The sequence below is a fragment of the Phodopus roborovskii genome, unplaced genomic scaffold (genome assembly GCF_943737965.1).
Source record: "Phodopus roborovskii unplaced genomic scaffold, PHOROB, whole genome shotgun sequence".
In the NCBI taxonomy this organism is placed as follows: Eukaryota; Metazoa; Chordata; class Mammalia; order Rodentia; family Cricetidae; genus Phodopus; species Phodopus roborovskii.
This window is the reverse complement of record NW_026126470.1, coordinates 31,548,576-31,564,942: the sequence shown is the minus strand read 5'-3', so window position 1 is coordinate 31,564,942 and position 16,367 is coordinate 31,548,576. Positions and strand designations below refer to the sequence as shown.

The 16,367-nt window shown below is 46.1% G+C and overlaps 1 protein-coding gene across 1 annotated transcript; it reads left to right on the top strand.

Moving 5' to 3' along the window:
- The first annotated feature begins 4,132 nt into the window (after positions 1-4,132).
- Psmg1 (proteasome assembly chaperone 1) lies at positions 4,133-14,949 on the top strand. The gene is made up of 7 exons (XM_051191953.1): positions 4,133-4,322; positions 6,465-6,571; positions 7,436-7,587; positions 8,179-8,241; positions 10,514-10,712; positions 11,978-12,114; positions 14,782-14,949. Exons 1-7 carry the CDS (start codon positions 4,186-4,188, stop codon positions 14,854-14,856), a joined length of 870 nt encoding a protein of 289 aa, XP_051047910.1. The 5' UTR covers positions 4,133-4,185; the 3' UTR covers positions 14,857-14,949.
- Positions 14,950-16,367: the final 1,418 nt, after the last annotated feature.

Sequence of the window (16,367 nt, the reverse complement as noted above, 5' to 3'; positions counted from 1 at the left end):
ACATTCCCATCTGGGCTGTTTTGCCAACCTTTTAGATTTGACTGTTCATGACTGCAAGGCTAGTTATCAGAACCCCGAACCATAGCTGACCGCAGGCACACCGAAGTCACACCTCACTTGAAATCTGAAGTGTCCTTTGATACTTTGCAAAAAGATTTGAGCTCCCCTATCTGGCAGACCACTGTGCTCTCCACCCACCCTTGAGCGCTGCCCAGGTCTGAAGGGGTCTGCCTCTTCAGTGGGCTCTCTGCCTAGCTCAGGTTCTGACAAACCTTCACAATATCTAGCTTCAAAATGCACTTTCTCAAAAGACTCCTTCCCAGAGTTAATAGAGCAGGTGCCAGTGCTTCTGGGTTAAGACAGACAGACACACACACCACACCACACCTGGGTGGAAGGCTTCATCTGCCATAAGCTAGTTCAGTCTTCCCAACTGTGTAAAGTGTGTTCTAATAGTGCAAATAAATTAGGATGACGGTCATACTACAGAGTCAGTGCAGTTTGTTTTTGTAACCGACTCAGCCACTTAAATGCTTGAATAAAGGAAACCCTGGTCTTGGAAGTGACCTTTGAGCCCTTGAAGTCAGTTGTTTGGAAGGTGGGTCTCTCCTAGGATGGGGAGTTGTGTCACAGGTATTACATACTTCAAAATGGTCTGAAGGAGGGTTACATATGAAGCCTGGAAACAGAAACACAACTGTGTACTCAAAATCTAAACGTTTGGAAGTAGTGCTAGGTGAGTAGCATTACGAAGCTGAAGGTATTTCGTCATTTTTGCAAGCTGTTACTGGGAATGGGACTGGTCCTCCATAGGGGAGCAAATGGAAGTCAGTCTGTATGTCAAACTAGATTTTTAATTGTTCACAATTAAGTCTTTGAATCGTTTAGGACTGTTGTTGAGGAATATACATAGTACAGTCTTGTGATAAGATTTTTGTATTTACATGAATTTTCACTCATTTTTCAGAATCTGTTCCTAAAGACAGAAAACCCAATACAAAAATGAGGCCACGTATGCATAATGAGAAGGATGCAGTGCAGATGCATAGTGACACTCTGAAAGCAAAAATGGTACCCAAGAAAGCCCCCTGCAGACGTGCTGCTGTTGCTGCAAATAAAATAAAGATAACGAGTAACCTAAAAGAAACAGTCTCAGGACCAGAGCATGTCTGGATTAGGAAGAGCAGCAGGAAACTGCCCTATCGACAAGCTTCTGCCGTGGCTAAGAGAAAGTTACTACTGAATGTCTATAAAGAGGATGATGCAACCATACATTCAGGGAATGAAAAGGAGCTAGAAGATAGTAGCAAAGTGTTTTCTCTTAGGCGGTTCAGATCCTGGGAAGAAAAGGCCCGTCCATGACTGATAGAAAGGGTACCTGGGAAGGAATGCCTGTGGCTGCAGTTTACTCCCGGCCCTAAGCTGTCCCGCACCTTCGGAACAATTTTCTAACCATCGCTACTCTGGGCCAAAGTGGGAGGAAGGCTTCCAATCCACCCTGTACAGCACAGCACAGCACAGCACAGGGTGTTCCTGGGAGGTGGCAGGTATGGGTTGAGTAGCCAGAAGGCAGAAGGGCCCTTTCTGTAAAGCAAAGGTGTGACATAGCTTGATTGTTTAGAGAAAAAACAAGTATTTGGGATATGTGGGGGAAACCGATGCTGTCCAAATCAGAACTGGATGCTAGTTGTAAAGGTTTATCCTCACGGTTTGAAATTTAGGCCATTTCCAAAGGAGGCTTCAATTAGCCTATTTGAGTGCTACTTAAGTGGACCTAATTCCTGTAATGTACATCCCAGGGGACCAAACATAGAATGGGGGGTGAGGGAGGGGGAGTCAATGCTGGGATATTACTGACTTCTGAAGAGGAGTATTAGGAAGATAGTTATTACTGTCTTATTTATAACATTGGAATTCATACTGAATGATAACCGCCTGGTATAATTAATTCAGGGAATATATTTTTCTAAGAAAGCTCTGAAAGTGACTGTTACACTTTTTATTTGTTCTTCGTAGCAGCAGAGGTTGAAGAGGCAGGACTTAAGTCAGAAAATAGAACAAGATCCAAACAGTTAACTTTTTAGGTGATGCAGTTAAATCCTATGTCTTACATTTTTCTGTTGCAACTTGAGTTAATAATTAGAGCAAGACCTTTAATCTCAGCACTTTGAAGGCCAGGTGGATTTCTGTGAGTTCAAAATCAGTAAGAGTAAGTTCCAGGACAGTCTGAGCTGTTGCACAGAGAAACCCTGTCTTGAACACCCCCCTCGCACCCCCCAAGAAAAAGTAGACATTTGAACACTGCAAGTTCATTACAGTTTCACCAACAAGCTAGTGGCCAATCAGAAATTGGCCTCCATGTGGCCTTTGGTAGTTAGTGTGAGAATCTGGTCATTTTGCCACAAATGTTTTGCCTACAGAGAGCGTGGACATCAATCTGTTGTTCATGGCTATTTGTTGACATTAAGGTCACCAGATGTGTGACCTGTGAATGTATCGACGAGTCTTTTCAACACTTACTGTAAGGACTGTTCTGTTTGTTTTTCCAATTAAAAAATAGCTGTAACCAGTAGACATAATTCGCATGTGTAAATCAAAAAAAGAAAAATGGAACCCAGGGGTTTGCATTTTTTTCATTAACAGCAACGCACATTTTCTACTTAACATGTATGGCCTAAGTGTTCAGATTACTTGAGAATCTTGTCTGTGGTTGCATGTCTGCTTAGAACATGTTATTTTTGTACCTTAATTTGAAGCAATAGGCTAGCAAGGGAAGAATTTCTGATGAACTGCTAATTTTAGGTGCTTGGTTTTGACTTTTTTTTTTTTTTTTTTTTTTTTTTTTTGAGCTTTAATGAAATGTTTAAATGTCCAGTCACACATGTTACTTACTGGGTATATATTATATCCTGAAGGTTGAATTTACAACTTGCTGTTGGTAGGTCTAATTTCTGTCTCCATCCAATCCTGTTCAGCTTTTCATAATGGAACCCCTCTCTGATTTGGCATTTATTTAATTGGAACATATTTTTATTAACCTTTTAAAGTGTTTGGTCTCTTTATTGTGATTGCATGGAGTAGGCTTTTTTTTTTTTTTTTTTTTTTTTTTTTTTAAACTTACTGCTCATGTAAAAATGCCCTTGGCATTTAAAGCCTGGCCAATGAGCCACCATGTCTATATGGCTTACAGTCATGTTTGAGATTTCTGTTAACGCTTTCTTCATGATGTGATTGAGAAGTTGAATATCTCACCTGCAAAATAACAGCTTAAGAAAAATACAAAGAGAAAAAAAGTAAAATAAAATAAAAGTGGGCTGGAGAGATGGCTCAGAGGTTTAGAACACTGACTGCTCTTCCAGAGGTCCTGAGTTCAATTCCCAGCAACCACATGGTGGCTCACAACCTGTAATGAGATCTGGTGCCCTCCTCTGGCCTGCAGGCAGACATGTAGGCAGAACACTGTATACATAATAAATAAATAAATCTTTAAAAAAAAATACAAAGAGAAGTCATGCACCAGATTCACCTTTTTACTTTTTTATTCCGTAGTTAAGCCAACTAACCCTCGAGGCTTTGTGTCTTGAGACATCATAGAGGTAGTCTTGGATGTGTGCTATAGCTATACATAAAAATTTGTATTTGGCATTAATCTGCTTTTTATTGAGATTTTTTAAAAAAAATTATGTATGTTACAAGTGACACACTGTTGTTCGCAGTAGACTTTGAGCACTGATTTTCTACATAGAGACTTTAAGCAACTTTCTGAGAAGTTTGACTATTTTAAACGATCCCTCTGAGCCCCGAGTATTTACCCCAAGGTTGGGCGGCGCGGGCAACTGTCCCTCCCTCCCTCCCTCCCTCTCCTCGCGGTTGCCCGCTTCGCTCTCGTGGGGACAATTCGGTGAAGCCTTTTGTCTTCCGGGACACAAACCAGAATCACACACTTTGCTTGTCAAGGACAGGCCACAGGGACAGAAAACACGGTACGCGAGTTAACGATGGCCAGGCTTTTAACAGTTCCCACTCGTCCTCTGGCGGGCGTCAGCCCCGGGTCCCCGCGGGCCGGAAGCTGGAGGGCCGAGGGGCGTGGCCCTGCGCGGAAGCGAGGCGGGGGCGTGGCGTCCCGGGGGCGTGGCCGGGGCGCGCGCAGGCGCCGTCTGGCGGCGCGGTACCTGCCGAGGCGCCATGGCGGCCACGTTCTTCGGCGAGGTGGTGAAGGCGCCATGCAGAGCCGGGACCGAGGAGGAGGAAGAGGAGGAAGAGCAGAGCAGGCGGGACACGCCGGAGGACCGGGAGGTCCGGCGGCAGCTGGCGCGGAAGAGGTCAGGCTCCGGGAAGGCCTCCCCGCCGGGCCGGGCCGGGCCGGGCCGGGCGCGGTGTCGGCCTGGCCCCTGCCCGGCATCCGTGCACCCGCACTCGGTTACACGGTGTGTCTGTCAGCAGGCCGCGCTGGGTGCCCGGCGGCGCTTTCCACGTCTCCTGAACCCAGAGCTGACTTGCTGCACACTGGCTGGGCCCCGAGCCGCACGGGTTCACGCTCCCGGCCCCCTGTAGTCCACTGCCGCCTGTTAGGTGGGTTCAGCGCTCAGAATGTGGCAGCTTAGCCCCGTCCCTACCCGGCCCTAAGGATGCTAATAACAAAATTTCAACGTCACAGTCAAAGTCACCTGGTTTTATGGAATGCCGGTGGTTTGTGCCTACTGCAGACTTCTGGCAGCGCGTTTTCAGCAGCCCCTTCGCATCTTTCAGTCCTGCTTCGTGCTGCCCTGGATTGTCTGGTGGTGCCCCTTCCCCCCCCCCCCCCCGCAGCCGTGTAACACGTACACTCACTCCTCACCTACATTTGCCACAACTTAATGTCTGAACATGTGTCTGTTTGGAGTCTTGGTCACATTCTGGCCGACCACATGCCGGCAGGACTGTTGGAATTGCTTTTAGTCTCTTTGGGCTCTGTCTGGCTCATGGGGGTGGGGGGCTGTAATGGGTGTGTCAGGTGCACGGTAGGAAGTTTGTTTGCAGTAGTTTTAGCCATTGATCGTCTCTGAGCAGTAATTTCCAGAGTCTGCCCTTTCCTTAAGATTGTAGTGTGTGCATTTTATAAAAAGAGTGTATCTTACCCATTCATAAGGACACTTGGATCTAACAGCATATATCCATCCATCCATCCACCCACCCATCCATTTATCCATCCATCCATCCACCCACCCATCCATCCATTTATCCATCCATCCACCCACCCACCCACCCACCCATCCATTTATCCATCCATCCATCCACCCACCCATCCATCCATTTATCCATCCATCCATCCACCCACCCACCCACCCACCCACCCATCCATTTATCCATCCATCCATCCACCCACCCATCCATCCATTTATCCATTTATCCATCCATCTACCCACCCACCCATCCATTTATCCATCCATCCATCCACCTGTCCACCCACCCACCCATCCATCCATCCACCCACCCACCCATCCATCCATCCATCCACCCATCCATTCATCCATCCATCCATTTATCCACCATCCACGTATGTGTGTGTATGTAGCACCTGCCTATCATCTATCTAAATAAATAACACATCTGTCCACCTGTTTCTCATCGGTTTATCCCCATCCATCTACACATGCATCTCTATATAGCATCTAGTTGTCACTTATGTCCTCATCAGTATATAATCCTATCTATCTCTCACTCATCTCTCACAGTGTGATAGTAATTGTAGTGGTATTTTTGTTGGACCCTAATTCCGGGGTCCTGACAGGCTGATGGGAGAGCCCCGCGACACAAATACCAAAACCAGGAGATGCAACAAGCAAGAGGCGTTTATTGAACGAGTGCACCCGGGTGACGGCAATCTCGGGGAAAGCTGCATGCCCCCCAAAGGGTGCAGGCTCTCTTTTTATAGTGAAAGACCGCAATCAGTATACATGCACGGGGCACAAGGTGATTGATTACAAAGTATGATCTCATGTTTGAGAGATCACCCAGGTGTGACCTGTTCTTATTCAAAGGATAAACCATAGAATGACTTGGAAAGTCCCCAGACTGTCCGTTGGCCAGGAGTGACCCAGACAGGGCTGTTCATCTGGAATCATTTGTTCCAGGGTTGGGGGCTTATTTCCTTGTTGTGGGCCAAGACCTGTAAGAAACTTTTTTCATACTCTGGCTTTCTCTTGGCTGTACATTTAGAGCCTTCAGTTATTCCACAAAGGTTTGATGATTCAGTAACTAGCCCTATTTAACAAGATCATTCTAGCATATAACCATTAGCCCTATCACCATAGTAACCTTTCTTGTTCTCATAATTCCTGATTTTTTTCCTCCCATGTCAATGTCCATTCTTTATGATTTCCTATATTCTGCTTGCAAGAATTATTCTCCTGCCCCTTTCCTACATCCTTGCTCTGCAAACTAAAATCTTTCAGTTTGTTTATTTTAGTTTTGTTTCTTGTTAGGGAGGTGCGGCTCCTTCAAAGACAGACAAAAAAATCTCTGGAGGTTGCACTGCTAGAAAAGCAGCCCTGTTCCAAGTTTATAATTGCAGTAGGAAGAAACGCAACAGGTAAGTGCCAGCACCAAGACTGCACAATCCACAATCTGTCGAGAGTGGACTGGGGGGGGGGCACTTGTTTCCATTTAATTCCATACGTTGATATTTTCAAGAGGTCACAACATGCTGGGCGGTGCTGGCACAGGCCTTTAACCCCAGCACTTGGAAGGCAGAGGCATGAGGATCACTGTGAGTGTCCTTGTACTCACTCTGTAGACCTGGCTGGCCTTGGACTCAGACCTGCCTGCCTCTGCCTCCTGAGTGCTTGGATTAAGGGCGTACATCGCTACTCTCCAGCTTTTTACTTTTTGGTTTTTGAGGCCTAATGCTTAAGAAGAGTGTTCGGATGTGAGACGCTTCAAAGTCCATGCACAAGGCTGTCTTCCCAGTCCCTGGTTGTAATATTGTCTGGAAAGTGCAGGCTTTCATTCCTTGGCCTCAAATTTTCTTTGCTTCAGAGTGGGTCACGTAGATCAGTTGTTCTAAACCTGTGGATCAAATCACCCTCTCATTGGGTTGCATGTCAGATATTTACATAATAATTCATAACAGAAGCAAAAAATACAGTTAAGGAGTTTAATTATGTGTGTATGTCTGTGTGTGTGTGTGGTTTTGTTCAAGAGTACAGGCTAGAGGGGGGCATCAGATCCCCTAGAGCTGGAACTGTAGACAGTTGTGTGTCACCAGGGGTGGCTGCTAGGAACCAAACTCTTAGGCTTGACCAGAGCAGAACTTCATCTGAACTGTCTCTCTAGCCCCTAGTTAGATGGTTTTGAGTGACTGTTTCAGCTCTAAATTCTGGGGGAATGGGTAGGAAATGTGATCTGTGTAGCCAGACACCAATTTACAAACTATGAACATTTTTCCCCTCCACAGCATTTTTGTCATCGTTTGTTATGAATTCAGGGGTCTGGAAAGAAGTCGGTTGTGCTAAGCTCTGGAACGAGTGGTGCAGAACGACAGACACTGTCCATCTGTCCCCCACAGATGCTTTCTGTGTGTTTTATCAGCTGAAATCAGATCCCTCGGTATGTGGGACTTCACTTCATATTCTTAAGACACCGTCATTCATCTAGGCCTGAGTTCTAGTTTACAAACACTGCAGGACCTCGGTGCCAGGGCTCTCCTTCGCCACCCCCTGTATTCTTTGTCTTGATATGAATTTCTAAAGGTCTTACTAGATTTTAGGCCCAACTCGTAGTCAGCAAAATGATAAACTGCTGTGTTATCTTATTGTTGCTGTAGCTGTAACAGATACCTAAAACACTCAGCTTAGAGGGAGAAAGGTTGATTTGGGCATGGAGATTTCCAGGTCCCAGTTGGTGCCTGGGGCAGGCACCTTTGCTTTCAGTCCTGCTGGGTGGGGAGGGCGGTGCTTTGTGGCAGGATTATACAGCCACAGCAGGGCCAGGAGGCAGGCCGGGAGAGATGAGCGCCACAGTCTGGGGCATGTTGCTAATGACCTGAAGACTCTTGGCACTTGAAGTGAATGCACAGGCCTTTGGGGAGCTTGGGCTCCACAGAGCAGTGTCAGTCACTGTATTTACACAGTGCTCACGCGTTGACAGGGCCAGATGTCCCTACATTTTACTTGAGACCTCTTGAAATTCCCTTTTCAGGTTTTTCTTTGTCAGTGTAGTTGCTACATTGCTGAAGATCAGCAGTTCCAGTGGCTGGAAAAGGTAAGAGGAGGAAAGCCTTGCCTGGTTAGTCCGCTGTAGGCTGTTCTTACTTCCAGTGAGTTGAATTTTAGTGTCTCTGTGTACCTGTTTTAAAGTACTGGGCCTTCTTAAAGACATTCAGTAAATTATCAGTGCACTGTATTAAGTGAGGGGTTGTTTGCAAAACTCTGCATACTTTTCTTTGAATATATATGCATATACTCAGGGTACGTGGCATAGTTTTCTGGGGAGAAGATTGAAGTGTTTAATTTTACTTTTAAATTGTGCAGGGTGCTGGTTATATAAAATACCCTTGCAATATAGAAAAAAAAAATGAACATGTTCTTGATTTGAAGAGGTACAAAATCAGGCACTTTTAAATAAATAAAACTACTTTATGTGTATGAGGCCATCAGAGCCCTGGAACTGTAGTCACTAATGGTTGAGCTGCCGTCTAGTCCTGGGAACCAAACCCAGGTCCTCTGCAAGAACAGGCGCCCTGAACATCCATGTCTCTCTAGGCCACAGCTTACACATTTTTAAAGCAAAGTGTTTTTTGTTGTTGGTTTTTTTTTTTTTTATCTTTCTTTCTTTCTTTCTTTCTTTCTTCCTTTCTTTTCTTTTCTTTTTTGAGATTCTTGCTTTGTAGCCCAGGCTGGCCCTGGACTAGGATTCTTCTGCTCCAGCCTCAGTACTGAGATTATAGGCATTTGCTTCTACTTGAAGGTGAAAGCGAAGTTTGTAATCAATGTTGTTCTTAGGAGTATTTTTGGTGAACATTTGCTGTGTTAAGTGACAGCCAAATCCTCATAAGGACACAACCTGACACTTGTCAAGTAAGGTGGGTTCAGATCAGAACTATTACAGGAAGGAAGTTAAATTATGCTGTGATTTTTTTTTTTTCTTTCTTAAATGGATATGCACAGTAACAAGTTTGCAAGAGGTAATGTTTTTAATACTTACCTACAAGCTGTGTTGCAGTGAAGTTAATCATGTAAATCATTTGTGATACCTGACACAGAACTTCAGAGTTCCTGTTATTACTCAGACATGATGGCACATGCTTGTATTAGTCACTTTTTTTGTTGTTGTTGTTGTGAAAAAATACATCATCGAGAAGTAAAGTGGAGGAGAAAATGGTTTACTTTCTTTTAAGCTGGTGGAAAACGCCTGGCTGCAGAAAGCCACTGGAGGCCGGCTGGCCTCACACGAGAGGTTTACAGCAGATAGGGTTTGGGGCCAATCATAAACCATCCACGCCTGCCCCAGTGATGTCCGTCCCCAAGGCTGCACCTCTGGAGTGTCCTGTAGCCTCCCCAAACGGCACTGCAAACTGAAGACCAAGTGTTGAGGGCCACGAAGCCGTGGAGTACCGTGCTGATTTAAAACACAGCTCTTATAAAGCCCGCTTTGGGGAGGCCAGTATAGGAGGGCCATGAGTTTGAGGCCAGCATTGGCTACTTATGAGGCAGAGAGACAGATAAAATGGGAAAATTTTTAAAAAGAACATAGTTTGGGCAAATATAGTATCTTAGTAATCCTATCTTTTTTAAAAAAAGAAAGCTGCTTTCATTATTTGTTTGTTTTTCTTTTTGCCATGAATTTAAGTAAAAGATAGAAGGATCCTTGATGACCTATCAGGTCCACACACTGCCGTGGGAATTTAAGTAAAAGATAGAAGGATCCTTGATGACCTATCAGGTCCACACACTGCCGTGGGAATTTAAGTAAAAGATAGAAGGATCCTTGATGACCTATCAGGTCCACACACTGCCGTGGGAATTTAAGTAAAAGATAGAAGGATCCTTGATGACCTATCAGGTCCACACACTGCCGTGGGAATTTAAGTAAAAGATAGAAGGATCCTTGATGACCTATCAGGCCCACACACTGCCGTGGGAATTCGAGTAAAAGATAGAAGGATCCTTGATGACCTATCAGGCCCACACACTGCCGTGGGAATTTGAGAGCCTACAGTTGTAGTAACACCAAAATTGAATTGCATAAGAACATCGCTCAGGTGTCCTCAGTGGCAGGTGACGGGAGGGATGTTGAGTGCTCTGGTGACTCCTCGGGGTGACAGTCCTGGGGTCATACTTGTGTTCTGATCCATGATCTCTGCACTGGTCTACATCACACAGTCCCTTGGCACTACCATTCTCAGAGACAAGAACATGACTTGGAAGAGGGTTTAGCCAGACCTCACAGGTGTGCACTCTGCACCCTGTCTGGTGAGTCACGCGAGCGGTGTTTCTGGTGAGGAAAGATTAACATAAAATGCATGTCCTCTTAGGTCTTTGGCTCCCGACCCAGGAAGAGCATGCAGGTAACCATTCTCACATGCCGGCACGTCACAGAGTATAAAACCTCCGAGTCCACCTGCAGCCTTCCTTCTCCTTTCCTGAGAGCCCTGAAGACTCACAAGTTCAAGGGCCCTGTCTGCTGCCCACTGCTGGAACAGCCGAACATTGTGCATGACCTGCCTGCAGCAGGTGGGGCCAAAAGTTGCCACCTTTGCCCTTTGTCGCGCGCGGGCTCTGTTGATGACTTTTTCTTTCACTGCTGAACGTTTTGAGGGATAGCGGTTCGTTGCTGTGGATCCTCTGTGTCTGCACTTGCGTGTGTGGGATACTCATTTGTGACAGCAGCTTCAGGTCTTTGCTGTTGGGCGTCCACAGTTCCTTTCTGTTTGGGACGCTGCAACCTCAGAGTGGAACCCAGCGTTAGATGCAGACTGTTGGTGTGTGGAAATTGGCAGTTTTAATTTTCAAAAAGTAAGAAGCGTTGGATGCTGGAGCTTTGGATGCTGGAGCTTTGGATGCTGGAACTTGGTTGTTACTCTTGGTTTTGTCTTTTGGTTTTTGAGACAGGGTTTCTTGGTGTAGTCATGGCTGGCCTCAAACTCGCTCTGTAGACCTGGCTGGCCTCGAACTTGGAGGTCCCCTGCCTCTGTCTCCTGAGTGCCGGGATTAAAGGTGTGAACACTACTCCTGACGTGCTGCTTACAGATGGGCAGAAGTGGCCTATGGAGGAAGGGCTGTTCTGCTCACGGTTGAAGGGGGCACGTCCCGACATGGTTGGGGAAGCATAGTGACAGGAGCTGAGGCCACTGTCCCCATTACTTCTACAAGATGAATGCTCCTGCTTATTTAGTTCAGACCCAGTGGGAATCGTGGCACCCACACTTAAGCTGGGTCTGCCCAGCTCCGTTAACCTAATCTGGATAACCCCTCAGACATTCCAGAGGCTTGTCTCCTGGGTAGTTCTCGTCCCTGTCAGGTTGACACTACTGACCATCACACTGCTGTTCACACGTGTGATGTCAGAACACATTGACATTTGTTTTCACTGGTTTGTATTTTGTAGTATGTAGTTTTTGTTAAATGAATTTTTAAACATAATGCTTTACCGTTTGTGTTATAGTTACTAGTATGAGAAAAGTATCATTAGTTCACAGTGTGCATTTATACTCCTCTTTGTATGTAGCTCCCTAAAGTGGCCAGTATTCTAATACATTAGTTCTTACAGTTACGATAGGGTGTTTAGGAAACACAAAATAAAGATAATATTTACAAAGCATTATTAGGAATTACTCTTGATTTTTAAAGAAGAGACCCATAAGTGGGTCGACAGGGCCAAGGGTGCCTTGATTAAAAGGCAGAAAGTTGATTTTTTCAAACCAGCTCTTATTATTTGAGAGTGTTTCACTTAAAAATCACGTGGTAGGAAGCCAGCATCTTGCTTTGTGTGTTTGCAGTTCTGAGCTACTGCCAAGTGTGGAAAGTCCCTGCAGTTCTGTATCTGTGCTACACGGATGTGATGCAGTTGGACCTTGTCACCGTGGAAGCTTTTAAGCCCATACTGTCTTCCAGGAGCTTGGAGTGCTTGGTGAAGGTAAGGTGGCAGTGCTCTCCTGTCCACAACTGTGACATGATTGGCGGGAAGGGCGGCAGGGCCCTAACGAACCTTGAGCAGCATGCAGGAGCCTCCCCGAGCGGCACTTAGAGTTGGCTGTCACCCTGTGGTCTGTGATGTGGCGACCGCTTTGGTCCTGGTATAGATTACTGCACTGCGATCACATGCCGGTGTGCTGAGAGAGAGAGAGGGAGGGAAAAAGAGGGAGAGGGAGAGGGAGGGAGAGGAAGAGAGAAGGAGAGGGAGAGGGAGGAGAGAAGAGAGAGGGAGAGGGAGGGAGGGAGAGAGGGAGGGAGGAAGAGGGATGTACTGCTTGAGACATTCCCGTTGTTGGTTGCTTTTACTCTTTACTCTGCTCTTTTTGGAGGCCTGCCACCTAGCTCCCAAATAAATCGCACACCGAACCTCGTTCTTACTTATGCATGTCTGGCCTTAAGTCGGCTTGATTCTGGCCTGCTTTCAGTAACTTAAACGTCCCGTCTACCCTTTTTGCCTCTCGGCTTTTCCTTTTCTTTCCTTCTTACTTTCACTCTTACTCCATGGCTGGCTGTGTGGCCGGCCCCTTCACCCCTCACCCCTTCCTCCCTTCCTCCCCGATTTCTCCTCCTCCTCGCTATCCTCCCTGCCTGCCAGCCCCACCTAGCCTTTCTCCTGTCTCACTAATGGCTGTTCAGCTCTTTATCAGACCAATCAGGTCTTTCAGGCAGGTGAAGTAACACAGCTGCACAGAGTTAAATAGATGCAACATGAAAGAATGCAACCCATCTTTGCATCATTAAACAAATGTTCCACAGCATAAACAAATTAACTCATCTTAGAATAATATTCTATAGCAAGTTCCTGCAACTAGTTAATTTACAATTTATTTTTTTAAACGTTGATTTACTGTTTTGTTATTTATGTGTGTGTGCGCCTGTGCAAGTTTATGTGCACCACAGGCACGCCAGAGCGCATTGGATCCTGGAGCTGGAGTTATAGATGTTGTGAGCCACTGATCTGGGTGCTGGGAACTGAACCCAGGTCCTCTGCAAGAGCAGTAATGCTATTGAGTTGTTTCCATTTTAGCTTCTTTTTAGTGGGTTCAGTTAGCTGAATGAGGGCAGCCAAGGGCTATTTGTTTCATCTGTGGGTGGTGTTCTTAGTAAATATCTAGACTTGTTTTGAGATTAAAAATCACTTGTCGTATCAACTTGAAATAGACTTTTAGTTTAAATCACTTTTCAACGTTCCCAATATTTGCCCTCAAGGTAAGGCCTTGTGGGATGATCACTGTGGAGAGTGTCTTTTGAGTTTGAGTAGTGTTTCACCAAACTGCCCAGGCTGGCCTCTCCCAGAGGTGTGTGCCACCATGCCCTGAGTACTGTTTCCTTTAAGAAATAATTCAGTGTGTATATGGGCAGGTGTGGTGTGAGGTGTGGGTCAGCGGCAGGTACCTCCGTCTGTTACTCTTTATCTTGTTCCTTGAGACCTGGGACTTGTGGATTAGGCCAGGCTGAGGAGCCTGTGGTTCCCAGTCCACCTCTCTCTTCTTCTCAGCGCTGGGTTACAGGGCTTGTCAGGGTGCCTGGCTTCAACTGAGCCGCCTCCTCACCCACTGCCATCTTTGTTGTTGATTGGTTGGTTGGTTTTTTTCGAGACAGGATTTCTCTGTAGCTTTGGAGCCTGTCTCTTTGTAGACCAGGGTGGCCTTGAACTCACAGAGCTCTGCCTGCCTCTGCTTCCTGAGTGCTGGGACTAAAAGCATGCACTGCCACCTCCCAGCTCAGTGGCATCATCTTAAAGACTAAGTACACTGGACCCGGGTTAATGCTTGGCTTATGGGTTACCCTGGAGCTTTGTTTTGTGGCCTTCCCCTGGGGGTAGCTTTGCTGTTGGTTTCTTGTCCCACCAGGTCCCGCCACCCTTCAGCCTCAAATAAACACACAGATGCTATATTAATTATGAAACTGTTGGCTGATGACTTGAGCTTCTTATTTGCTACCTCTGTCTTAATTATTTACCCATTTCTATTAATCTGGGTATTTCCACGTGGTCTTATCTTACCGGAGAAGGGTCCTGACTTCTTACTCCTTCCTCTGCTACATGGTGTCTCTTACAGTGCCTCTCTCCCAGCCTTCTCCTTATCTGCTAGCCCTGCCTCTGCTGGCTGAGAAAAACACATATACAGAAGGACACCCCCTATCAGGTGAAGTTAGTGGTGAGGGGTGGGCAGAGAGGCGGAGTGGAGAGCCCGCACCTGCGGGATGTCAGGGTTGTGAGAGGTGCTAAAGGGCAGCAGAATTGTGTTCTTATTTGATTTCTGTTGCACTGATAAAATATTCTGACCAAGAGCAACTTTGAGAAGAAAGGATTTTCTAGGCTTATGATTCCGGGTCACTGTCCATCATGGAGGGAAGTCAGGGCAGGAACTCAAGTGTGAGCTGGCTGTCCTACATCCATATCAGTCAGTCATACCACAGGCTACTCCATCTGGGCAGATCCTGAGCTGAAACTCAGCTGACTAAAGGATGTCAAGCTGGCCAGACCAGTGGGGCTCTGAACTCTTAACTGTTTACCTTTCCGTGGGTAAGAGTAAAGGCAGCTCATGCTTGGTGCCATTCTTCCTGGTGTGAGTGCATTTGGTGACAGCCTTTCTTCTCTTCCCAGAACATTCCTGAAAGCACAGAAATTCTGAAGAAATTGATGACAGCAAATGAGATTCAGAGCAACATTTATACGTGACAGCAAAGTCAATTAGCCATGAAGGTGGCCTGCCCATTCCAGGGGCAGCCACTCCTGTTTTGTATTTAACTCTGGGTTGGGGTATGATAAACACAATAAAAATTAAAAAACAATTATAAATTTGTTTTTTTTTTCTCAATGGTGACAACTGAAATATTAATGAGCCACTACTTTTTTTGTTATCTATTAGGTGGGACTATTGTTTGGTCATTTTCTTTAAAATATTTTTTAAAATATTTATTCTTATGTATATGAGTATTTCCTCTGTATGTATGTCTATGTATGCATTGTCCACAGAGGCCTGAAGAGAGTGCCAGGTCCGTGAAACTGGAGTTACTGATGGTTGTGAGCCACTATATGGGTGCCAGGAACTGAACCCTTGTCTTCTGCAGGAGCAGCCAGTGCATTAACTGCTGAGCCCTCTCTCCAGCCAGCCTCCCAAGCTCCCTCCCTCCCTCCCGTCCCATTCCCCTCCTTTCCTTCCTTTTAAAGGCAATACAAATTTTGTTTTGTTTTTCAACACAGGGTTTCTCTGAATTGTTTTGGAGCCTGCCCTGGAACTCTCTTTGTAGACCAGGCTGGCTTCAAACTCAGAGATTCACCTGCCTCTGCCTCCCGAGTGCTGGGATTAAAGGTGTGTGTCACCAACGCGTGGCTGGCAATACAAATTTTTGAAAAGCTCTAGATATCAACAGGTCGTAACAATATTGGAAAGTATATTAGGTACAAAAAATTTAGTATCTGTGGATGTTGGTCTTTGGATAGAAATGGTCTGGGCATCTGTGATCCTACAGATTTTGGTTATTCAGGGAATCAAAATTGGTGTTGAGTTAACAAGGTCTCATTTGCTCAAAGTGAAACAGAAATGTGTGTCCTCTCTTCAGTTAGTGCAGTTGACAGATGTGTCCTCTCTGTAGTCAGTGCAGACAGATGTGTCCTCTCTGCGGTCAGTGCAGCTGACAGATGTGTCTTCTCTGCAGTCAGTGTAGCTGACAGATGTGTCCTCTGTGGTCAGTGCAGCTGACAGATGTGTCCTCTGCAGTCAGTGCAGCTGACAGATGTGTCCTCTGCAGTCAGTGCAGCTGACAGATGTGTCCTCTCTGCAGTCAGTGCAGCTGACAGATGTGTCCTCTCTGCAGTCAGTGCAGCTGACAGATGTGTCCTCTCTGCAGTCAGTGCAGCTGACAGATGTGTCCTCTCTGCAGTCAGTGCAGCTGACAGATGTGTCCTCTCTGCAGTCAGTGCAGCTGACAGATGTGTCCTCTGCAGTCAGTGATGGTGATAAGGTGGGTCCTTTTATTTTAGAAGCTACTCAGCCCTGAGGGCTCCATCCTTGAGGGTGGGCCTGATGTGTAGAGCTTGATGCCCTCTTGCTCTCTCTTCCCTTCTCTGCTGGGTGAGGGATGTTGCCCCTCCGTCTGAATAATGCAGTGTTCAAGGCGCCATCTTGGATGCTAGAGCCTCTGGAGTCATGACCAGGTAAATTTGTTTGCTGCAAATTAACCAGTCTC